Source organism: Anastrepha obliqua, chromosome 6, assembly GCF_027943255.1.
Source record: "Anastrepha obliqua isolate idAnaObli1 chromosome 6, idAnaObli1_1.0, whole genome shotgun sequence".
Taxonomy (NCBI): Eukaryota; Metazoa; Arthropoda; class Insecta; order Diptera; family Tephritidae; genus Anastrepha; species Anastrepha obliqua.
The window spans coordinates 71,808,610-71,834,935 of record NC_072897.1 but is presented as its reverse complement, the minus strand read 5'-3'; the positions used below and the strand labels follow the sequence as shown (position 1 = coordinate 71,834,935).

The 26,326-nt window shown below is 34.9% G+C and overlaps 2 protein-coding genes across 2 annotated transcripts in view; both read left to right on the top strand.

Moving 5' to 3' along the window:
• Positions 1–2,767: 2,767 nt before the first annotated feature.
• LOC129250704 (jerky protein homolog-like) lies at positions 2,768–3,478 on the top strand. Its single transcript, XM_054890307.1, has one exon. It carries the CDS (start codon positions 2,768–2,770, stop codon positions 3,476–3,478), a length of 711 nt encoding a protein of 236 aa, XP_054746282.1.
• A 2,250-nt stretch (positions 3,479–5,728) lies between these two features.
• LOC129250703 (uncharacterized) overlaps positions 5,729–26,326 on the top strand; it is a 29,816-nt gene continuing 9,218 nt past the window's right edge. The window contains exon 1 of the mRNA XM_054890306.1: positions 5,729–5,944. Within this exon, the coding sequence (XP_054746281.1) occupies positions 5,729–5,944 (216 nt within the window). The remainder of the gene's footprint in view (positions 5,945–26,326) is intronic.

Genomic DNA, 26,326 nt, shown 5'->3' with positions numbered 1-26,326 from the left:
TAATCACAGATGGAACAGTCTCCATTTCTAACTTTATAGGAAATTTGACGTACAATAATTTGACGCAGGTCTTAAACGGGACCTTTATCATAAATTTTTATAACGAAACTATTACTATAAATTATACAAATTGGCAAACCACGTCTCACCAAATCTTACCTCCTATACTCTCAAGCGACTTAACTGAAAAAGAGATAAAAATAGATTTAGAATACCTTCACCAACTCCATCTGACGAATGTAAAAAAATTAGATTACATCTCATCCAAGTTTATTATGTCAATAAGTTACAGTTTTTTAGCAATATATCTTGGACTTGTATTATTTATAATACTCTATTTCCACACCAGATCAGCTTACCACAGGAAATTTGAATTCACTCCTCCAATAATAGATTTCAAACCAATCGCAATAAGTAAATGTTAGATTATATCATCTTTGTTTATTTTATCAGCGAGACGCTGATACTTAAAAAGGGGGGAGTTAACACAGTCAATATTCTCTGTTCATAAAAATGCAGAAACAGCAAAATCACATTTTGTGCGAACGAAAGTCATCGCGACAAAATGTGAAGAACCTTACTTATATTCTCTGTTCATAAAAATGCAGAAACAGCTAAATCACATTTTGTGCGAACGAAAGTGATCGTGAAGAACCTTACTTACCTGTGAAGAACCTTACTTACCTGTTCCATTTGCAATTTGGTGATTAGCCAATATTTACTTACATGCAATATTTAGCGGAAGCAATCGCAACGGAATATAAGCCGCCGCGACTTCCAACAACAACAATAATAATTATAAAATATTGAATTACACAAATAACAATTTAGCAAGTAAGAAATTTCATTGTAAATTGTAGCAAAATAAGAATTTAGTAAGTAAGCAAATTGTATTAGTAAGTAAGCAAATTGTATAAGCAAGTAAGCAATTTTGTACTATATAAGACATTATCAAATAAAGCAAGCAGGTTCAGTTGAAACTTAAAATCATTTTTACGAGTCGTGGCCTGCAGTCGATAACTTGTATACCCTATGAGCAAAAAGAACCGGGAAGGTGATATTGACTGTTTTCTTCGATTGCCAAGGCATAGTCCACCATGAGCACCTTCCATCGGGCCAGGCAGTCAATAAAGAATATTATTTATCTGTTTTGAAGCCTTTGAGAGATGCTGTATATTGCAAACGGCCGGAAATGTGAGCAAACAATTCTTGGATTTTGCGTGATGATAACGCGCCATCGCACCGATCAAAGAGATCAAAGAGAATACTACGAAGGAGCTGAAGGCCATGTCGGCCTACCGGGGCTGTTTGGAGGACTGGGTTAAACCTTGGCACATGTGTGTTGCTTCAGACGGGTCATATTTTGAAGGAGATAATATAAATTTGCCTGAAATTTAACTCTGTTATGTTTTATTTAAACATTCCCGGTACTTTTTGATCATAGGGTACATATATGCGGCTTTGCGGACAGAAATATGTGATTCGCTGGAATTGTTCAAGGAATCTCAGTCGCATTAACTCGCGACTGTCGAACAGTTAGAAGACATATTTACATACATATAAGGGTGCATACATACATACATACGGAGCCGCGGCCACTCGATATGACAAAAATTCAAGATTTATCAAATATTGGCAAATAATTCCACGCGAAATATTCCAATATTGACTATTTTCGAATGGTCGCGAAAATTGGCATATGGGCGGCTGGGTTTATGAATGAAATTGAAATATGAGCTCTAACTTATGAATGAACTTTTTGTTTTTGTTCTAAATTGTTCAGCGCCGTCGCTGATAGAATCATGGCCGCTGCGACTGCGCCTACGAGTGTATTTTGTTTTTGTAGTCGCTAGGCTGCGCATGTGAGGTATGTGTTTTTGTTGTGTTCTAGAACATTTTGGAATGTGTGGTGGCAAAGCGGTCATCGCGTTGCGCTTGCTGTTGCTTTTGCGTCTATCAAAGTATTGTGTTTTTGTATATTAAGTACAATATTAGTAATATCGACTGGTGAAAAACAAAAGTACACGGAAGCAAGAAGGGAGCGCTGTGCTCGCGCATATATGTATGCATGAATGTATGAACGTGCATGGATGTAGTAACATATGAATACAATTATTTTGTAGGAAGTTTAATATAGAAGGAAAGTAGGTATATATGTATGTATATATGCTAGGACATAAAGTGCATAGAGCAGAATTGTTTTTGCACTTGTTAGGAAGAAACTCGTTCACTCAGTGAAAAGAATGTGATGTGCTGTGACATGTGTAGGGGAAAATTGGGAGTTGTGAGACATTGTTACCTTTCGGCATTATTCATTTGTTTATATTCGGTTTTAAGTGTCAACAAGTGTTCTCGATGCGATCTCACTTTTCAGCTAGCATTGGTCATATTTACACGCATTCGACGCGTCTCTCCAGTTACTGTGTTTTGGAATTTCTCGGTAAGTTTTTTTCATCATTTGTTTTGCGATACATTCGATCAGTTGTTGAAGCAAATTGCAAATGTTAATACAGTATAATTCCTCTTAACCGGCTTCGCATTAACCGGTCGACGGATTAACCGGCCTGTTTACAACAGCCGAGCGCAATGCAATATTTTCCAAGAAATTCACCGGCGAGGCGATGCGGCTGGGATTCCCCCGATATTACGGAGAGATCCCGGCGAAGTAAACTATAAACGATGTTAGATAGGATTTTGTCGTTTTGATCAATTTGGTTTATTTTTGCTTGGGTTTGGGTACGGACATAACATAGTTCTTTCCTTAACAATGAGTGCAAAGCGCAAACGAATTGTGGTTTCGATGGATACACGTTTAAAAGTGCTAAAGCGGATTGATAATGGTGAATCCGTAGCGAAAATATGTTCAGAATTTAATGTTGGAAGAAGCACTGTAAATGACTGGCGAAGAGATAGGCGTTCCATTGAGGAGTTTTGCTCGAAAATGGAATCTGATAGAAATCTGGGTTGCCGTTGTACGAGAAAAAAACCGATTTGGGAGGTCGTCGATGAAGCTTTGTTTCTTCAGGAACGTCGAAGAGGTACACCGATTGGCGGCCCAATTTTGAAAGAAAAAGCTTTGGCTATCCACCAAAAGATTAATATTGGAGGTGACTTTGTGGCAAGTGATGGTTGGCTTAATCGATGGAAGAAGCGACACGGAATTCATTTCGCACATGTAAGTGGAGAAAAAATGTCTGCTGATACTTCTGGTGCGAGAGAATTCAAGACTAAATTTGGTGAAATGGTTAAAACAGAGGAATTATCTCCAGAACAAGTCTATAATATGGACGAGACCGGGCTAAACATTAAAATGTTACCAGAAACAACTTTTCTAGGCAGTCATGAACAGTCTGCCCCTGGCTTCAAAAAGAACAAAGAACGTATTACAGTGGCCGTTTGTTCGAATGCAGCAGGGACTCATAAAATTCCTCTTTTCGTTATTGGCAAGCTGCTAAACCACGGGCATTCAAAAACTTGAATCCATCTTCCCTTCCGGTTTATTATAAGTCACAAAAATCAGCATGGATGAATTCAGACTTGTTTAAAGAGTGGTTTAATTAGGAGTTTGCTCCAAAAGTTAAAAAACATTTAAAAAAGTGTAAACTTGCCTATTAAAGCAATTCTTGTGTTAGATAATGCTCCAACCCATCCTCATGACTGCGCTGTAGATGGCATACAATTAGTTTATCTTCCTTCCAATATGACAAGCTTAGTGCAACAAATGGACCAAGGAGTGATCGAAAGCTTAAAAAGACGATACAGGCGTAAACTTGTTTCTGAAATTCTGCAACATTCGGAGAGTGAAGACAAAGGTCTTTTAGAAGTCATCAAAAAGATCAATATCAAGGACGTTATCTATATGTTAGCTACAGCATTTCAAGAAATGCCCTCTTCAACGTTTGTTAAGTCTTGGAGAAAACTTTGGCCAGATGTTGAGAATCTAATTGTGATCTCGAATATTGCAGGGACTGAAGAAGAAGAAAACAAATCTACTTTACAAGACTTCAAAAGTTATCGGGTAACGAATCATTACAGGCAGAAGATGTGGAAAATTCGATGATAAACTGTGACGAACACCTTGAAAATGAATTTTTGAATGATGACGAAATCATAGATTTAGCAAACAAAGAACAAGAGGAAGATGAAAAGAGTAGTGACGTTGAAGAGAAGAAAACAGTTTCTCATGAAGAAGCCAAAAATGTGATGGAAATTGCATTGAAATACATTGAGCAGCAACATGAGTCAACAGCATTAGACGTTTTGGTGATTAGAAAATGGAGGGATGTCGCATTCAAAAATTCACTGAAGGTTAAAAAACAGAAGAAAATCACAGACTTTCAAAAAATAATTATTACGTTTATATTTTATTGATGTAACACATTAACATATGTAAATATGAAATACATAAATATGTAAAACATGATTCTCCATTTTTTTATATGTATGTATACAATATATTATACAAGTACACTTCGGATTAACCGGCCAAAACGGCAACCGGACAGGTATGCAGTCCCGAGGTGACCGGTTAAGAGGAATTGTACTGTATATCCAAATTATTAATTGTCCTATTAGCTTTGAATTTACACATTCACTTGGGCATGAACGTTCGATGAGTTTATGACTACGCGGCCATTTATAAAAAAAGCGATTTGGGGAGTTATAAGACAACAAATGTGGGGAGTTGTGAGACACCGTTTTTTTCGACGTTTTAACGCATCTTTCATAAGTACCTCGCAATATTCATGCATTGTTTATATGTATACATATCATGAAATTTTTGGTTAAATCTGAGTTTTTATTGTTTTAAGTTAAGCAGAAACAACTCCATTCATTGCAATGTATGCGATCGAGCTGTGCACCTAAAGTGTGCCAATTTACGAACTGGTTATTATACATGTTCTCACTGCGAATCATCAGATTGATGGCATTGCATTTTTATACACTTTTTTATAACAATTGTCTTTTCTTTTTTTATTTTTCATTCTAATAAAGAACTAACAACTAAAATAAGTAATTTTTATTGATTTAAACCATGGTGTCTCACAACTCCCCACATTTTTGTATTTTGTATTATATTTTATATTATTATATACAATTTTAATTTTAAGGAAAATTGTAGTTTTGTTAAATAGGCCATACCAATAGCTTCCAGTATTCATTGACTAAAGATTCCATCGTTGACATATGCAGAATATTAAGATTTTGAGTAATACGGGTGAAAAAACATTACCCGTCTCACAACTCCCCATTCTCCCTTACATATATACATAAGTCAAGGTTATTGGGCATACATGCATATGTATATATGTATGAAAGGAAGATGAGGTTCTTGCGCTTGTGCATTATTGTTTTTCATATACATACATACATATGTACATATGTAAATGCTGTCGAATACATAAACTATAAATTGACATACAATATAAAATAAGTGTTGATTTATCTAACACTCATAACGAAACATCGGTCAAAATGACCGATAGTGAATTTCGTGCTGGAATAGTGGCTAAACTGCTTGACCTTGATAGCTGCCCCTCCTCCTACCTTCCTCCCTCCCCCTACCATCGCCACTGAACAGGTTTTCATTTAGTTGGCGTGACGCTATTGTCTTGTGCACATCCCAAGTTCGATTTCGGTCTTTCAGATTTACCGTGTGTTTCGCTTACCCGCTGGTGACTATACTTTTTTAATTATAAACTGTAACATTTCACACTTTTATCATAAAATGGCTAGTCGTGATTTCAGTAGAAGTGTACGGCCTACTGACCCGGACTTTGGTGATCGGATTCAAAGGTTGATGGCTAATGCAGACAGTGATAACGATAGTGATTTCAGCGTGATCGACGATTCAGATGCCGATCCGGACTTTGTCATCTCAGACCACGAGGACCAAGTCATACCAGGAACACCTAGTTCTTCAGAAAGTGAAGAAGATGATATTGTGAATCTACATAATAATGTGGACAACATAATAAATGCAGTTGCTGAAGGAATTGATCTTCTTCCTGAGTACTTTTTGGAGCGAATGAAAAAAAATGAAACCGGGCCTCCAAATGCATGGAAAAGTGACCCACCTCCAAGAAATGTACGAACTCCAGCCAGAAATATTATTTTGACTAGACTACCAGCAATGAGACCAACTGCAAGATCTTTAGGCAACAAAAATCATAAAAAGTAACGATTTCGGTCAAAATTACCTTATGTTTCGCTTAGTGTCACAAAAATCATGTTTCGTTATAAGTGTTAAACCGTTCTTTTTTTCTGAATGCAAATACCTCCTATTGACATGTACATACATATTATGTATATTGTCATATACCATCATTTATGTACATATAGAGTATACGTTCATTTATGTATGTATGTATATTATGTAATGAAAAACTTTATGAATTACTTTCAGAACTTTATTAAAATTTATTCGCGTCGCGCGCATACATACATATTTACGTAGACATCACAAACCTTTTGTTCACCAGGCGCAGAAATAAACGCTCTGCGTATTTATCCTCCCCACGTGACTCGACATCAATTCTCGGCGCAAATTATATATTTATGTATCCGCTTCTCATTTCAAAAGTAACAAAATTGTTAAAAAAATAAGCAGTCGAAGAAATAAACGCACCGCCTCTTTTTCCTCGCCACATGTTAGACTCGATTTTAATTCCCGCCGCAAACTTTTTTTATTATTTTTTTTTTTAAATTCGTGTTTTTTTTTTAATGTAATTGTAAAAAAAAGTATGTAATAAATTTTACGTATTCGCTTATTATTTCAAAAATACGAAAATAGTAAAAATTTAATTGGTTTAATGTCGAGGTGAGAAATGTGTTGTGTGTTGAGGTGAAAGATGTGTGGTGTTTCTAATTTTTGTGTGGGGAAAAGTCAGTGAGGTGTCTATAAACTCAGTGTGCTAAATTTCCTTACTTCAAATCTTTCAAATCTCAATTGCACTAAAAAAAGCTCACACTAACATTTGCACCTTCTCATTGCATTAACATTCTCTGGTACAGTAACATCTAAATAAGTTGCACCGGTTAGTCCGGTTTCAGTATAGGTTTGTAACTTTGCGGCTACATACATATGTTTTTGTGCGCTTTTTATCAATTGGAGAACTAACGGGTGATTTTTTAGCTATTATCTTTTTAAACAGTTGGTTTAAACAGCTGACGCACGTTTCGAGTTTTGTTTCACTGTCAAACATCTGCAGTTTGGTCTATAATTTAACCATAAATCGTCCTACAAACACTCAACGCTTGCAAATCATTGAATTTTATTTTAAAAATGCGTGTTCTGTTAAGAAAGTTTATCGCACGCTTCTTCCATTTTATGGTCAGTTTAATCGACCCACTGAAGCGGCCATTCGAGCTATTGTGACTGTAGGTATAGTAAAACTAAGACAAATAGTATAGGAGAATTTTGCAATACACCTCCAAAATCTCATTTTATGGCCATAAAACCGTTTTTCAGTAGGTTGATGTGAAGAATAACTCCTAACTTCGCCAATTTCCATCCGATTTCGAATTTGCTTTTTTAGTTCGAAAGAACGAAAACAAGCCTTTTTGACAGTGTGTTGACATTTTTTCTGAAATGACAACTGACGAGACTGTAGAGGGAAGTATTTGGAATTTTTTTATATTTTCTCTATTTTTTCAAATTTGACATAATTTTTACGATATTATCCGATATTGAGGATTTTTTTTAGTACCCTACTGTTATAGTAAATTTAATTTTACGTCAAATGAGCTATATTTGACTGTAATTGAATTAAAATTAATAGAGTTGTGTGAGTTTTAAGATTTTATTTTTTTTTTTTACTAATTTGGTATGTAGGTATAACTTTACGCTAAATGGGAATAAGGGCGTGTTTTGATGCGTTATTATAGGTACGTAATATTTATTGGAGTATATATGTATACATAAGAGTACACTGTACTGCATACAACAGAACTGGTTAGAACTTACGAAAATATCTGACATATTATAGCACTTTTTTTCAATAGAAATATGAAAAAGCTCCAAAGTGTACCAAAGTTCACACTGTACATTGATTAACAAAAGAAGTTTGTTATTATAATTTAACCTTATTAAAACGTCAAAGTTTTATTGTTTGTTTCATTGAAATTCAAGAGATATAAATCAAAACGTTGCCAGAAAAGTCCAATTTCTTTATATTCTCCGATGATGAAGCATCATGATTGATATTTTTGTAAAATGGACGTAAACGGTCATCATTATAAAACTCGAAAGCACATAAAGTATGCTGATGTTGCAACTGTTAAGAACCCCGTAGTCTTGGACGATATGATTGACTCAACTGCAGAAACTGAAGGAAGGAACTCATTGCTGATGATGATCAAACTGATAACAATAAACCTGATGATTAAGAGTACTTTCCGTCTGGTTCTAAGTCTTCAGAACGACACATTGTATCAAATTCAGATTTTCAGGATCTTTCTCGTGATTTACTTCTATCGGGAAGACAATCTGAAACGCTCGCTTCTCGATTTAAACAATGGAATTTAGTTGATGACGACTTCATATGAATGATGATGATCGAATTTCTTACAGAGAAGTATTCAAAACTGATGAAGAGAATGACAAATGTGCCGAACCATACTAAATTCCAAAGGGCCGTTTCCAATGCATTTTTAAGTTTGGAACCAGTTCCGTTGTGTACTGCACCGTACTGCACCGTACCATACCGTACAGTGCTGCACTCCACAATACTCCAATAAATATTATATGTTTATAATGACACTTGTTATCATTTTCATGCTTCGAAACGCATACCAAATCTCGTAGTAAAAAAAAAGAAAAATCTTAAAAACCACACAACTCTATTAATTTTAATTCAATTACAGTCAAATATAGCTCATTCGACGCAAAATTAAATTTACTATAACAGTAGGGTACTAAAAAAAATCCTTAATATCGGATAATATCGTAAAAATTATGTCAAAGTTGAAAAAATAGAGAAAAAATAAAAAAATTCCAAATACTTCCCTCTACAGTCTCGTCAGTTGTCATTTCAGAAAAAATGTCAACACGCTGTCAAAAAGGCTTGTTTTTGTTCTTTCGAACTAAAAAAGCAAATTCGAAATCGGATGGAAATTGGCGAAGTTAGGAGTTATTCTTCACATCAACCTACTGAAAAACGTTTTTATGGCCATAAAATGAAATTTTGAGGGTGTATTGGAAATTTCTCCTTTACCATTTTTTTTAGTTTTTCTATAGCCACAAGTTGTGCTAGGTCTCTATAAAAGTATATTTAATTTTTGTTTTTTGTCACACAGTGTTATTGGACATCAAACCACCAACACGCTTACCTAGAGTGCGAACAGAAGAAAATATCGCAGCTGTATCGGCCAAAGTTATTGATGACCATCAATTAACGATTCGTCGCCGTTCGCAGCAATTGGGCCTCTGTTACTCAACAACGTGGAACATTTTGCGAAAGGATTTAGGTGTGAAGCCTTTCAAAATACAGCTGGTGCAAGAATTGAAGCCGAACGACCTACCGCAACGCAGAATTTTTGGTGAATGGGCTCTTGGAAAGTTGGCCGAAGATCCACTTTTTTATCGAAAAATTGTGTTCAGCGACGAAGCTCATTTTTGGATCAATGGGTACGCAAATAAGCAGAATTGTCGATTTTGGAGTGAAGATCAGCCAGAAGAATTGCAAGAGCTACCAATGTATCCAGAAAAGGTCACAGTTTGGTGCGGTTTATGGGCTGGAGGTATCATTGGACCGTGCTTCTTCAAAGATGCTGCGAATCGTAACGTAACTGTGAATGGTGAGCGCTACCGTGAAATGATATCCAACTTGACTTGCATGACATGTGGTATCAGCAAGACGGTGCCACATGCCACACAGCACGCGTAACAATGGACTTGTTGAGAGGCGAGTTCGGTGAACATTTTATTTCACGTTCGGGACCTGTCAATTGGTCACCCCGATCGTGCGATATAACGCCCTTAGATTATTTTTTGTGGGGCTATGTTAAAGCTCATGTCTATTCAGACAAGCCTCCTTCAGTTAACGCATTGGAAGACAACATTAAAGTATTTATATGTGAGATACCGGCCGAAACATTGGAAAGAGTATTCCAAAATTGGACTAAGCGGATGGACTATTTGAAGCGCAGTCGCGGTCAACATTTACATGGAATAATCTTCAAACATTAAATTATATGGACTGTACTATCGGCTTAAATAAAAATTTCACGCATTTTTCTGAATTTTACGTGTGTTTTTTTTTTGAAAAACTTTCCTATAGCTCCTAAAAAATCACCCTGCCGCTACCAGTCCTAAATATGTGAAATTTATAACATAAAGTAACATACCAATTAATTATCGACCTACTTTCAGAGAACAAAAAAGAAATTGTTTTGAATTTTTCTCTATGTACTATCGAAACGTTCCGGACAGTATTTTTTAATAAGTACTTGTTGCTGTTTTCTGCACCTTACTGTACGCTCATTCGCGCACTTGACGCACAGCTGCTGCGTGGAGACGTTTTTAGATACATACATATATGGGTGCAAATACATATACGAAGCCGCGACCATTCGATATGACAAAAATTCACGATTTACCAAATATTGGCAAATATTTCTGTAAGAAATATTCCAGTTTTGACTATATTGATTTGACCGCTACGACTAGTGTCTAAAACTAAGGAAATTAGTGTTGGCGTGAGAAAAATTCTCCTGAAACTTAGAAATGAAGGAAAATCTTTCCGCGATATTGGGCAAATCATAGAACGAAGTAACGCTTCTGTGCAGTATGTCGTGCAAACATGCAATACTGGTTCAAAGCCACGTTCTGGTCGAAGTAGCAAGCTGATCGTACGTAAAAAACGAACCATATTGCGATCAGTGAAAACAGAGAATGTTAATGCAATGAGAAGGTGCAAATGTTACTGTGAGCTTTTTTTAGTACAATTGAGATTTGAAAGATTTGAAGTATGGGAATTTAGCACACTGAGTTTATAGACACCTCACTGACTTTTGCCCACACAAAAGATGAAAACACCACACATCTTTCACCTCAACACACAACACATTTCTCACCTAGTGATTATACCAATTAAATTTTTACTATTTTCGTATTTTTGAATAATAAGCGAGTACGTAAAATTTATTACACAAAATTTTTTATCAATTACATTAAAAAAAACACTAATATAAAAAAAAAAACAATTATAAAAAAAAGGTGGCGCCGGGAATTGATATCGAGTCTAACATGTGGCGAGGAAAAATAGGCGGTGCGTTTATTTCTTCGACTGCTTATTTTTTTACCATTTTGTTACTTTTGAAATGAGAAGCGGATACATAAAATTTATTACAAATTTTTTTACGATTACATTAAAAAAAAAAATTTAAAAAAGAAAAAAAAAAAATTGGCGCCGAGAATTATGCCGAGTCACATGGGGAAGATAAATACGCAGTGCGTTTATTTCTGCGCCTGCGTTGTGAACCAAGGTTTTGTGCATGTGCGCGACGCGAATAAATTTTAATAAAGTTCTGAAAGTAATTCATGAAGTTTTTCATTACATACATACATAAATGAACGTATACTCTATATGTACATAAATGATGGTATATGACAATATACATAATATGTATGTACATGTCAATAGGAGGTATTTGCATTCAGAAAAAAAGAACGGTTTAAGATAAATCAACACTTATTTTATATTGTATATCAATTTATAGTTTTTGTATTCGACAGCATTTACATATGTACATATGTATGTATGTACATTTGTATATGAAAAACAATAATAACACAACATATATACATATGCATGTATGCCCAATAACCTTGACTTATGTATATATGTAAGGGAGAATGGGGAGTTGTGAGACGGGTTTTGTTTTTGGACCCGTATTACTCAAAATCTTAATATTCTGCATATGTCAACGATGGAATCTTTAGTCAATGAATACTGGAAGCTATTGGTATGGCCTATTTAACAAAACTACAATTTTCCTTAAAATTAAAATTGTATATAATAATATAAAATATAATACAAAATACAAAAATGTGGGGAGTTGTGAGACACCATGGTTTAAATCAATAAAAATGACTTATTTTAGTTGTTAGTTCTTTATTAAGATGAAAAATAAAAAAGAAAAGACAATTGTTATAAAAAAGTGTATAAAAAATGCAATGCCATCAATCTGATGATTCGCAGTGAGAACATGTACATATAATAACCAGTTCGTAAATTGGCACACTTTAGGTGCACAGCTCGATCGCATACATTGCAATGAATGGAGTTGTTTCTGCTTAACTTAAAACAATAAAAACTCAAATTTAACCAAAAATTGCATGATATATATATAAACAATGCATGAATATTGCGAGGTACTTATGAAAGATGCGTTAAAACGTCGAAAAAAACGGTGTCTCACAACTCCCCACATTTGTTGTCTTACAACTCCCCAAATCGCTTTTTTTATAAATGGCCACGTAGTCATAAACACATCGAACGTTCATGCCCAAGTGAATGTGTAAATTCAAAGCTAATAGGACAATTAATAATTTGTATATATTAACATTTGCAATTTGCTTCAACAACTAATCGAATGTATCGCAAAACAAATGATGAAAAAAACTTACCGAGAAATTCCAAAACACAGTAACTGGAGAGACGCGTCAAATGCGTGTAAATATGACCAATGCTAGCTGAAAAGTGAGATCGCATCGAGAACACTTGTTGACACTTAAAATCGAATATAAACAAATGAATAATGCCGAAAGGTAACAATGTCTCACAACTCCCCATTTTCCCCTACACATGTCACAGCACATCACATTCTTTTCACTGAGTGAACGAGTTTCTTCCTAACAAGTGCAAAAACAATTCTGCTCTATGTATGTATATATACCCACTTTATGTCCTAGCATATATACATACATATATACCTACTTGCCTTCTAAACTTCCTACAAAATGATTCTATTCATATGTTACTACATCCATGCACGTTCATACATTCATGCATACATATATGCGCGAGCACAGCGCTCCCTTCTTGCTTCCGTGTACTTTTGTTTTTCACCAGTCGATATCCCTAATATTGTACTTACAAAAACACAATACTTTGATAGACGCAAAAGCAACAGCAAGCGTAACGCGATGACCGCTTTGCCACCACACATTCCAAAATGTTCTAGAACACAACAAAAACACATACCCCACATGCGCAGCCTAGCGACTCCAAAAACAAAATACATTCGTAGGCGCAGTCGCAGCGGCCATGATTCTATCAGCGACGGCGCTGAACAATTTAGAACAAAAACAAAAAGTTCATTCATAAGTTAGAGCTCATATTTCAATTTCATTCATAAACCGAGCCGCCCATATGCCAATTTTCGCGACCATTCGAAAATAGTCAATATTGGAATATTTCGCGTGGAATTATTTGCCAATATTTGATAAATCTTAAATTTTTGTCATGTCGAGTGGCCGCGGCTCCGTATGTATGTATGCACCCTTATATGTATGTAAATATGTCTTCTAACTGTTCGACAGTCGCAAGTTAATGCGACTGAGATTCCTTGAACAATTCCAGCGAATCACATATTTCTGTCCGCAAAGCCGCATATATGTACCCTATGATCAAAAAGTACCGGGAATGTTTAAATAAAACATAACAGAGTTAAATTTCAGGCAAATTTATATTATCTCCTTCAAAATATGACCCGTCTGAAGCAACACACATGTGCCAACGTTTAACCCAGTCCTCCAAACAGCCCCGGTAGGTCGACATGGCCTTCAGCTCCTTCGTAGTATTCTCTTTGATCTCTTTGATCGGTGCGATGGCGCGTTATCATCACGCAAAATCCAAGAATTGTTTGCTCACATTTCCGGCCGTTTGCAATATACAGCATCTCTCAAAGGCTTCAAAACGGATAAATAATATTCTTTATTGACTGCCTGGCCCGATGGAAGATGCTCATGGTGGACTATGCCTTGGCAATCGAAGAATACAGTCAACATTACCTTCCCGGTTCTTTTTGCTCATAGGGTATACATATCCCATCTTTTCACTGACGGACAAGAAGACGGTCGCAGTTGTTGTTTTTTATATGCATACATTTTGCGTTCGTTCAAGGTTTGTATATATTTATATACATATGCATGTATGGGCATTTGGCTTTCTGGATGCATCCATGGATATTAGAATATTTTCTCATCAATATGTGTATGTAGGTATGTATTTCAGATTTGACTGAAGAGATTAAATACAGGAATGCATATTCATATGATTGCCTTTGTGGCTGTTTTACATATAAATCAATTCAAAAGAAGTATGAATAATGTTATATAGAAAATAAATTTCTAAATAACAGGTATTAGAAAAACCTGAATACACTATTTTAAATCAATTCTAATTAAACCAAATAAAAAATGAAATAAAAATATCGAACAAAAAACTGTGTACAGGACTTGAACCTGAGTCAAATATGGGACGATGTACTCCATACAAGACACGTCTTTCACGATTGCGCCAAACTATAATTACTAATGAAATTTTCTAAATCACTCATTTATTCGATTCGCAGTTTTATATGCACATATTCTGCGTTAGTTGAAAGTTTGTATGCGTAATTATATGCATATGTATCTGTGTATGCGCGTTTGGCTTTCTGGACGGATATTAGAATGATATTTTCTCATCAATATAATTTGGATTTGATGAAGGAGATTAAAGACATACATATGTACATATTTTCTGTTTTGATTGATTTATATAAAAATCAGGTCATATCCAGTATGAACTATTTTATACCGAAAAGAAATTTCCATTTATGAAATACAAAAAAAACAGTAATTTAAAGAAATTTTAAGAATGTTAATGCAATGAGAAGGAGCAAATGTTAAATGAGCTTTTTTCGAGTTCTAATTTGTAGATTCATAATAAGGTAATTTCAAATTCAACTTTCCTCACGAGTGGGGAATTGCAGATATTTACCACGCGAGTGACGCGAGTGGAGGGTTTCTATATTTACTTACCGCGCTAAGACAGGAATTCAGATATTTTCTGCGTTTACCAAACTACTGAGGAAGTTCATAAGATTTTTCGGCACACTACTAAGGAAATCGACTTATTTCATGCCCACAGCCACGCGGCAGTTAATTTGTGGTGCAGAAACTAAAGTCGGCGGAATTATTCGTTTTGTTTTTTGGCACGTATTTAATTCAGGTTCAAGTCCTGAAGTCATATATTTTTTTCTTGCACATTTTTTTTTTACAATTCAAACCAGGAAAGTTTGGTAAAATTTTTGAGTTTATTTTAATCAAAAATTTCTTTAAAATACTGTTTTTTTTTTTGTATTTCATAAATGGAAATTTCTTTTCGGTATAAAATAGTTCATACTGGATATGACCTGATTTTTATATAAATCAATCAAAACAGAAAATATGTACATATGTCTTTAATCTCTTTCACCAAATCCAAATTATATTGATGAGAAAATATCATTCTAATATCCGTCCAGAAAGCCAAACGCGCATACACACATACGTACATATGCATATAATTACGCATACAAACTTTCAACTAACGCAGAATATGTGCATATAAAACTGCGAATCGAATAAATGAGTGATTTAGAAAATTTCATTAGTAATTATAGTTTAGCGCAATCGTGAAAGACGTTTCGTGTATACAGTACATCGTCCTATATTTAACTCAGGTTCAAGTCCTGTACACAGTTTTTTCTTCGATATTTTTATTTCATTTTTTATATTTGGTTTAATTAGAATTGATTTAAAATAGTGTATTTAGGTTTTTCTAATACCTGTTATTTAGAAATTTATTTTCTATATAACATTATTCATACTTCTTTTGAATTAATTTATATGTAAAACAGCCATAAAGGCAATTATATGAATATGCATTCCTATATTTAATCTCTTCAGTCAAATCTGAACTAGTTACATACACATATTGATGAGAAAATATTCTAATATCCATGGATGCATCCAGAAAGCCAAACGCGCATACACGCATATGTATACAAATATATACAAACATATATACAAACATTCAACGAACGCAAAATGTATGCATATAAAAAACAACAACTGCGACCGTCTTCTTGTCCGTCAGTGAAAAGATGGGATATGTATACCCTATGAGCAAAAAGAACCGGGAAGGTGGTGTTGACTGTTTCCTTCGATTGCCAAGGCATAGTCCACCATGAGTACCTTCCATCGGGCCAGACAGTCAATAGAGAATATTATTTATCCCTTTTGAAACCTTATAGAGATGCTGTGTGTTGCAAACCGCCGGAAATGTGAGCAAACAATTCTCAGATTTTGCATGATGATAACGCGCTATCGCACTGATCAAAGAGAATGCAAATCGGCCTGCCGGGGGTGTTTGGAGGACTGGGTTAAACGTTGGCACAAGTGTGTTGCTTCAGACGGGTTATATTTTGAAGGAGATAATATAAATTTGCCTTAAATTTAACTCTGTTATGTTTAATTTAAACATTCCCGGTACTTTCTGATCATAAGGTACATATATGCGGCTTTGCGGACAGCAATGTGTGATTCGCTGGAAGTCGCATTAACTCGCGACTGTCGCACAGTTAGAAGACATATTTACATACATATAAGGGTACATACATACATACATACGGAGCCGCGGCCACTCGACATGACAAAAATTTAAGATTTATCAAATATTGGCAAATAATTCTACGCGAAATATATTTTACCAATATTGACTATTTTCGAATGGTCGCGAAAATTGGCATATGGGCGGCTCGTTTTATGAATGAAATTGAAATATGAGCTCTAACTTATGAATGAACTTTTTGTTTTTGTTCTAAATTGTTCAGCGCCGTCGCTGTTAGAATCATGACCGCTGCGACGAATGTATTTTCTTTTTGTAGTCGCTAGGCTGCGCATGTGAGGTATGTGTTTTTGTTGTGTTCTAGAACATTTTGGAATGTGTGGTGGCAAAGCGGTCATCGCGTTGCGCTTGCTGTTGCTTTTGCGTCTATCAAAGTATTGTGTTTTTGTAAGTATAATATTAGGAATATCGACTGTTGAAAGACAAAAGTACACGGAATCAAGAAGGGAGCGCTGTGCTCGCGCATATATGCATGAATGTATGAACGTGCATGGATGTAGTAACATATGAATACAATTATTTTGTAGGAAGTTTAGAAGGCAAGTAGGTATACTCGTATATGTATGTATATATGCTAGGACATAAAGTGGGTATATATACATACATAGAGCAGGATTGTTTTTGCACTTGTTAGTAAGAAACTCGTTCACAAGTGCGTATGTGTATTTGATTTCTTGTAAGAATGTGATGTGCTGTGACATGTGTACATACATAAGTCAATGTTATTTGGCCATACTTGCATATGTGATATGATGTTCTTGCGCTTGTGCATTATTGTTTTTCATATAAAAATGTACATACATACATATGTATGTAAATGCTGTCGAATACATAAACTATAAATTGACATACAATATAAAATAAGTGTTGATTTATCTTAAACCGTTCTTTTTTTCTGAATGCAAATACCTCCTATTGACATGTACATACATATTATGTACTTATGTATATTATCATATACCATCATTTATTTACATATAAAGTATACGTTCAGTTATGTACATACACATGGTAGAAAAAGTCTGCGTTCACCCACTGTTATAAAGTATTAAAACAATTTAAAGTGTTTATCTTAAAACTCTCAGTTATTTCTTTTCACTTATTTCAAAGAAAATTATTCGTAGAGGGTATGAACAAAATTTTTTGAAGTTTGAGCTGCGTCGTGTTCAGATAACGGGATTTTAGTACAGTTACTTAAATAGACTGAGCAGAAAAAGTGTGCGTTCATTTCGAATAGTGACGATTATTTGCATTGGAATTACGTTAAATTTAATTTTAAATCATTCATGTAGTTGACGCGGTTAAGAACAAATCTAAAGAGGGAGAAATTGATATTAGAAGTACATTTTGTGTTACTATGAACCAAAGGCGAAAAGAAATAGATATTGGTGAAAGGAAAATCATTGTAAGTTTGTGGCAAAATAGTAAGAGCTATAGGGAAATCGCGAAAATTGTTGGGAGGCAATACTCCTCGGTCCAAAGAGTGATAACCAACTTCAAGCAAACGAATTGTTTGGAGTCTAAGGCTAGTTCTGGGCGCCCAAAAAAACTGACGGAAAGAGAAGAACGCAACATAACTATTCTTGTGAAGTCTAATCCACGACTAACAGCAAGCCAAATTTCAAAAGACATAGAAGTAAAATACCGAAAGAAAGTACATCCAGATACAGTAAGAAAAATTCTAAAAAGAATCGGATTTCACGGCAGAGTGGCCCGAAAAAAACCCTTCATATCGCGAGTAAATCGACTTAAGCGGATGGCTTTCGCCAAGGAATACGTAAACAAGCCACCTGAGTTTTGGAATAGTGTGATTTTTTCAGATGAGAGCAAGTTTTGCATTTTCGGGATAAAAGGTCGTAAAATTATTTGGAGGAAAAACGGAACGGCACTTGGAAAGCAAAATCTGGTACCTACGGTAAAGCATGGGGGAGGAGGTGCCATGATATGGGGGTGTATGGCTAGTTCGGGCGTTGGAAATACACAGTTTATTGAGTCGATAATGAACAGACATGATTATCTCGATATTTTAAAAACGAATTTGAGAGAAAGTGCTATCAAACTGGAACTCGGTGAAAGATTTGTTTTCCAACAGGACAACGACCCGAAACGCACAGCAAAGATTGTTAGGTTGTGGTTGTTGTATAATGTTCCAAAACAACTTCACACACCCCACAATCACCTGACCTTAACCCCATTGAGCACTTATGGGACGTTCTAGAAAAAAAATACGAGAGCGAACAATAACTAGCAAGGAAATGCTTAAGAACGCGCTTAAAGAGGAATGGGAAGCCATAAGTCCAGAAATAACAGCCAAACTAGTTGGATCAATGAAAAGACGCCTTTTAGAAGTCATAAAAAGGCGTGGATATCCAACTAGCTATTAATTTTAAAACATTTCTATGATCCTAAACCTTTTATTTTATTATTATTGAAGTGAACGTCAACTTTTTCCGTGTAGTTTGAATGTCCTTTTTAATTTTATCTGATCTCATTTTAAATTTGATTTTGTTATTGGTAGCGAAATATGTGTGATAGTTACGTTTAAGTGAACTAAATACAACTCATTAAAAAAAATTTCTGAAATATTTATTGTTTTGAACTTTTTCTAATGCAAAGAATATTTGCATAGGTGAACGCAGACTTTTTCTACTATGTGTATGTGTGTAATGAAAAACTTCATGAATTACTTTCATAACTTTATTAAAATTTATTCCCGTCGCGCGCATGCGAAAAACCTTTTGTTCACAACGCAGGCGGAGAAATAAACGCTCTGCGTATTTATCCTCCCCACGTGACTCGCCATCAATTCTCGGTGGACATTTTTTTTTTTTCGTTTTTAAATTTTTTTTTTTTAATGTAATCGAAAAAAAATTTGTAATAAATTTTATGTATCCGCTTATCATTTCAAAAGTAACAAAATGGTAAAAAAATAAGCAGTCGAAGAAATAAACGCACCGCCTATTTTTCCTCGCCACATGTTAGACTCGAGTTCAATTCCCGGCGCAAACTTTTTTTTATAAATTTTTTTTTTAAATCGTTTTTTTTTTAATGTAATTGAAAAAAAAATTATACGTATTCGCTTATTATTTCAAAAATACGAAAATAGTAAAAATTTAATTGGTTTAATGTCGAGGTGAGAAATGTGTTGTGTGTTGAGGTGAAAGATGTGTGGTGTTTCTAATTTTTGTGTGGGCAAAAGTCAGTGAGGTGTCTATAAACTCGGTGTGCTAAATTCCCTTACTTCAAATCTCAATTGTACTAAAAAAAGCTCACACTAACATTAAAAAAATTTTTTTTACGATTACATAAAAAAAAAGTTTAAAAACGAAAAAAAAAAATTGCGCCGAGAATTGATGCCGAGTCACGTGGGGAGGATAAATACGCAGAGCGTTTATTTCTGCGCCTGCGTTGTGAACAAAAGGTTTGTGATGTCTACGTAGATATGTATGCGCGCGACGCGAATAAGTTTTAATAAATTCAGAAAGTAATTCATGAAGTTTTTCATTACATATGTACATTCATACTCTATATGTACATAAATGATGGTATATGACAATATACATAATATGTATGTATGTACATGTCAATAGGAGGTATTTGCATTCAGAAAATAAAACGGTTTAAGATAAATCAACACTTATTTTATATTGTATGTCACTTTATAGTTAATGTATTCGACAGCATTTACATACATATGTATGTATTTATGTACATTTGTATATGAAAAACAATAGTGCACAAGCGTAAGAACATCATCTTCCTTTCATACCTACATGTGTACATATGCATGTATGCCCAATAACCTTGACTTATGTACATATGTATACATGTCACAGCACATCACATTCTTACAAGAAATCAAATACACATATGCACTAGTGAACGAGTTTCTTCCTAACAAGTGCAAAAACAATCTTGCTCTATGTATGTATATATACCCACTTTATGTCCTAGCATATATACATACATATACGAGTATACTACTTGCCTTCTAAACTTCCTACAAAATAATTCTATTCATATGTTACTACATCCATGCACGTTCATACATTCATGCATACACATATGCGCGAGCACAGCGCTCCCTTCTTGCTTCCGTGTACTTTTGTTTTTCATCAGTCGATATTCCTAATATTATACTTACAAAAACACAATACTTTGATAGACGCAAAAGCAACAGCAAGCGTAACGCGATGGCCGCTTTGCCACCACACACTCTAAAATGTTCTAGAACACAACACATACCTCACATGCGCATGTCGTCCAAAGCTAAAATCTAAGCCTATCGACTACCAAAACAAAATACATTTGTAGACGCAGTCGCAGCGGCCATGATTCTATCAGCGACGGCGCTGAACAATTTAGAACAAAAACAAAAAGTTCATTCATAAGTTCGAGCTCATATTTCAATTTCATTCATAAAACGAGCCGCCCATATGCCAATTTTCGCGACCATTCGAAAATAGTCAATATTGGAATATTTCGCGTGGAATTATTTGCCAATATTTGATAAATCTTAAATTTTTGTCATGTCGAGTGGCCGCGGCTCCGTATGTATGTATGCACCCTTATATGTATGTAAATATGTCTTCTAACTGTGCGACAGTCGCGAGTTAATGCGACTTCCAGCGAATCACACATTGCTGTCCGCAAAGCCGCATATATGTACCTTATGATCAGAAAGTACCGGGAATGTTTAAATTAAACATAACAGAGTTAAATTTAAGGCAAATTTATATTATCTCCTTCAAAATATAACCCGTCTGAAGCAACACACATGTGCCAACGTTTAACCCAGTCCTCCAAACACCCCCGGCAGGCCGATTTGTATTCTCTTTGATCAGTGCGATGGCGCGTTATCATCATCAAAATCTGAGAATTGTTTGCTCACATTTCCGGCGGTTTGCAACACACAGCATCTCTATAAGGTTTCAAAAGGGATAAATAATATTCTCTATTGACTGCCTGGCCCGATGGAAGGTACTCATGGTGGACTATGCCTTGGCAATCGAAGGAAACAGTCAACATCACCTTCCCGATTCTTTTTGCTCATAGGGTATACATATCCCATCTTTTCACTGACGGACAAGAAGACGGCCGCAGTTGTTGTTTTTTATATGCATACATTTTACGTTCGTTGAAGGTTTGTATATATTTGTATACATATGCGTGTATGCGCGTTTGGCTTTCTGGATGCATCCATGGATATTAGAATATTTTCTCATCAATATGTGTATGTAAGTAGTTCAGATTTAACTGAAGAGATTAAATATAGGAATGCATATTCATATGATTGCCTTTATGGCTGTTTTACATATAAATTAATTCAAGAGAAGTATGAATAATGTTATATAGAAAATAAATTTCTAAATAACAGGTATTAGAAAAACCTGAATACACTATTTTAAATCAATTCTAATTAAACCAAATATAAAAAAAATTAAATAAAAATATCGAACAAAGAAAAGTGTGTACAGGACTTGAACCTGAGTTAAATATGAGACGATGTATTCCATACAAGACACGCCTTTCACGATTGCGCTAAACTATAATTACTAATGAAATTTTCTTAATCAGTCATTTATTCGATTCGCAGTTTTATATGCACATATTCTGCGTTAGTTGAAAGTTTGTATGCGTAATTATATGCATATGTATGTGTGTATGCGCGTTTGGCTTTCTGGACGGATATTAGAATGATATTTTCTCATCAATATAATTTGGATTTGATAAAAGAGATTAAAGACATATGTACATATTTTCTGTTTTGATTGATTTATATAAAAATCAGGTCATATCCAGTATGAACTATTTTATACCAAAAGAAATTTCCATTAATGAAATACAAAAAAAAACAGTATTTTAAAGAAATTTTTGATTAAAATAAACTCAAAAATTTTACCAAACTTTCCTGGTTTGAATTGTAAAAAAAAAATGTGCAAGAAAAAAAAAATATGACTTCAGGACTTAAACCTGAATTAAATACGTGCCAAAAAACAAAACGAATAATTCCGCCGACTTTAGTTTCTGCACCACAAATTAACTGCCGCGTGCCCTTCTTAATCGCAAATTTATTCGCGTCGCTGTGGGCATGAAATAAGTCGATTTCCTTAGTAGTGTGCCGAAAAATCTTATGAACTTCCTCAGTAGTTTGGTAAACGCAGAAAATATCTGAATTCCTGTCCTAGCGTGGTAAGTAAATATAGAAACCCTCCACTCGCGTCACTCGCGTGGTAAATATCTGCAATTCCCCACTCGTGAGGAAAGTTGAATTTGAAATTACCTTAGTTTGAATCTTCAAATTAGTACTCGAAAAAAGCTCATTTAACATTTGCTCCTTCTCATTGCATTAATATCCTCTGGTGTTTGCGCTTCAAGCAGTAAGAAGGCGTTGTTCCTAAGCAACAACAGGTGGGCATTCCCACTACTTAGGACTGGTAGCGGCAGGATAATCACAAGCAAATATATTAGATTAACAAAACCAACGCAAGACTGAGTCTTGTCGAGTCCCTATGCTCCCAAGTGCAGTGAACAAGGAAAAAAAATCGTCTTGCCCATGCTTGCCAAAAAAAATTGAAATGTTTTTACATATTTAACAAGCCGTAATTCGAGGACTATTTTTCACCAGAGAATGTTAATGCAATGAGAAGGAGCAAATGTTAAATGAGCTTTTTTCGAGTTCTAATTTGTAGATTCATAATAAGGTAATTTCAAATTCAACTTTCCTCACGAGTGGGGAATTGCAGATATTTACCACGCGAGTGACGCGAGTGGAGGGTTTCTATATTTACTTACCACGCTAGGACAGGAATTCAGATTTTTTCTGCGTTTACCAAACTACTGAGGAAGTTCATAAGATTTTTCGGCACACTACTAAGGAAATCGACTTATTTCATGCCCACAGCCACGCAGCAGTTAATTTGTGGTGCAGAAGCTAAAGTGGGCGGAATTATTCGTTTTGTTTTTTGGCACTTATTTAATTCATGTACAAGTCCTGAAGTCATTGTTTTTTCTTGCACATTATTTTTTTACAATTCAAACCAGGAAAGTTTGGTAAAATTTTTGAGTTTATTTTAATCAAAAATTTCTTTAAAATACTTTTTTTTTTTGTATTTCATAAATGGAAATTTCTTTTCGGTATAAAATAGTTCATACTGGATATGACCTGATTTTTATATAAATCAATCTAAACAGAAAATATCGTCCCCTTAGTATAACAATAGCCTATGTGCTCATAGGCTATTATTCTTTTATTGAATTTTTGGATTCTCCATCGTCGATTTTATATGTGGTCAAAATTTTGTCAAATTCTAGTTCCACAAAGTGGGTCAAAACGTCAGTCAAAAATAATAAATATTTACAGACATAACGAGATTTGAGTGAGAGCTACTTTCGACAAAAAGTTTGAAATTCATTTTCTCAAAACATCAAAAAATTTATAGGCTATTTTAATACTAAGGGGACGATATGTACATATGTCTTTAATCTCTTTCACCAAATCCAAATTATATTGATGAAAAAATATCATTCTAATATCCGTCCAGAAAGCCAAACGCGCATACACACATACGTACATATGCATATAATTACGCATACAAACTTTCAACTAACGCAGAATATGTGCATATAAAACTGCGAATCGAATAAATGAGTGATTTAGAAAATTTCATTAGTAATTATAGTTTAGCGAAATCGTGAAAGACGTTTCGTGTATACAGTACATCGTCCTATATTTAACTCAGGTTCAAGTCCTGTACACAGTTTTTTCTTCGATATTTTTATTTCATTTTTTATATTTGGTTTAATTAGAATTGATTTAAAATAGTGTATTTAGGTTTTTCTAATACCTGTTATTTAGAAATTTATTTTCTATATAACATTATTCATACTTCTTTTGAATTAATTTATATGTAAAACAGCCATAAAGGCAATCATATGAATATGCATTCCTATATTTAATCTCTTCAGTCAAATCTGAACTACTTACATACCCATATTGATGAGAAAATATTCTAATATACATGGATGCATCCAGAAAGCCAAACGCGCATACACGCATATGTATACAAATATATACAAACATATATACAAACATTCAACGAACGCAAAATGTATGCATATAAAAAACAACAACTGCGAACGCCTTCTTTTCGTCAGTGAAAAGATGGGATATGTATACCCTATGAGCAAAAAGGACCGGGAAGGTGATGTGGACTGTTTTCTTCGATTGCCAAGGCATAGTCCACCATGAGTACCTTCCATCGGGCCAGACAGTCAATAAAGAATATTATTTATCCGTTTTGAAGCCTTTGAGTGATGCTGTATGTTGCAAACGGCCGGAAATGTGAGCAAACAATTCTTGGATTTTCCGTGATGATAACGCGTCATCGCACCGATCAAAGAGAATACGACGAAGGAGCTGACATGGCCGCCTACCGGGGGTGTTTGGAGGACTGGGTTAAACCTTGGCACATGTGTGTTGCTTCAGACGGGTCATATTTTGAAGGAGATAATATAAATTTGCCTGAAATTTAACTCTGTTATGTTTTATTTAAACATTCCCGGTACTTTTTGATCATAGGGTACATATATGCGGCTTTGCGGACAGAAATATGTGATTCGCTGGAATTGTTCAAGGAATCTCAGTCGCATTAACTCGCGACTGTCGAACAGTTAGAAGACATATTTACATACATATAAGGGGGCATACATACATACATACGGAGCCGCGGCCACTCGACATGACAAAAATTTAAGATTTATCAAATATTGGCAAATAATTCTACGCGAAATATATTTTACCAATATTGACTATTGAATGAAATTGAAATATGAGCTCTAACTTATGAATGAACTTTTTGTTTTTGTTCTAAATTGTTCAGCGCCGTCGCTGATAGAATCATGGCCGCTGCGACTGCGTCTACGAATGTATTTTGTTTTTGCAGTCGCTAGGCTTAGATTTTAGCTTTGGGCGACATGCGCATGTGAGGTATGTGTTTTTGTTGTGTTCTAGAACATTTTAGAATGTGTGGTGGCAAAGCGGTCATCGCGTTGCGCTTGCTGTTGCTTTTGCGTCTATCAAAGTATTGTGTTTTTGTAAGTACAATATTAGGAATATCGACTGGTGAAAGACAAAAGTACACGGAAGCAAGAAGGGAGCGCTGTGCTCGCGCATATGTGTATGCATGAATGTATGAACGTGCATGGATGTAGTAACATATGAATAGAATTATTTTGTAGGAAGTTTAGAAGGCAAGAAGGTATATATGTATGTATATATGCTAGGACATAAAGTGGGTATATATACATACATAGAGCAGAATTGTTTTTGCACTTGTTAGGAAGAAACTCGTTCACTCAGTGAAAAGAATGTGATGTGCTGTGACATGTGTAGGGGAAAATGGGGAGTTGTGAAACATTGTTACCTTTCGGCATTATTCATTTGTTTACATTCGATTTTAAGTGTCAACAAGTGTTCTCGATGCGATCTCACTTTTCAGCTAGCATTGGTCATATTTACACGCATTCGACGCGTCTCTCCAGTTACTGTGTTTTGGAATTTCTCGGTAAGTTTTTTTCATCATTTGTTTTGCGATACATTCGATTAGTTGTTGAAGCAAATTGCAAATGTTAATATATACAAATTATTAATTGTCCTATTAGCT

What these genes read in the sequence shown, in the direction of transcription:
- LOC129250704 (XM_054890307.1), top strand. Translation starts at nt 2,768, where the DNA reads ATGAGTGCAAAGCGCAAACGAATTGTGGTTTCGATGGATACACGTTTA.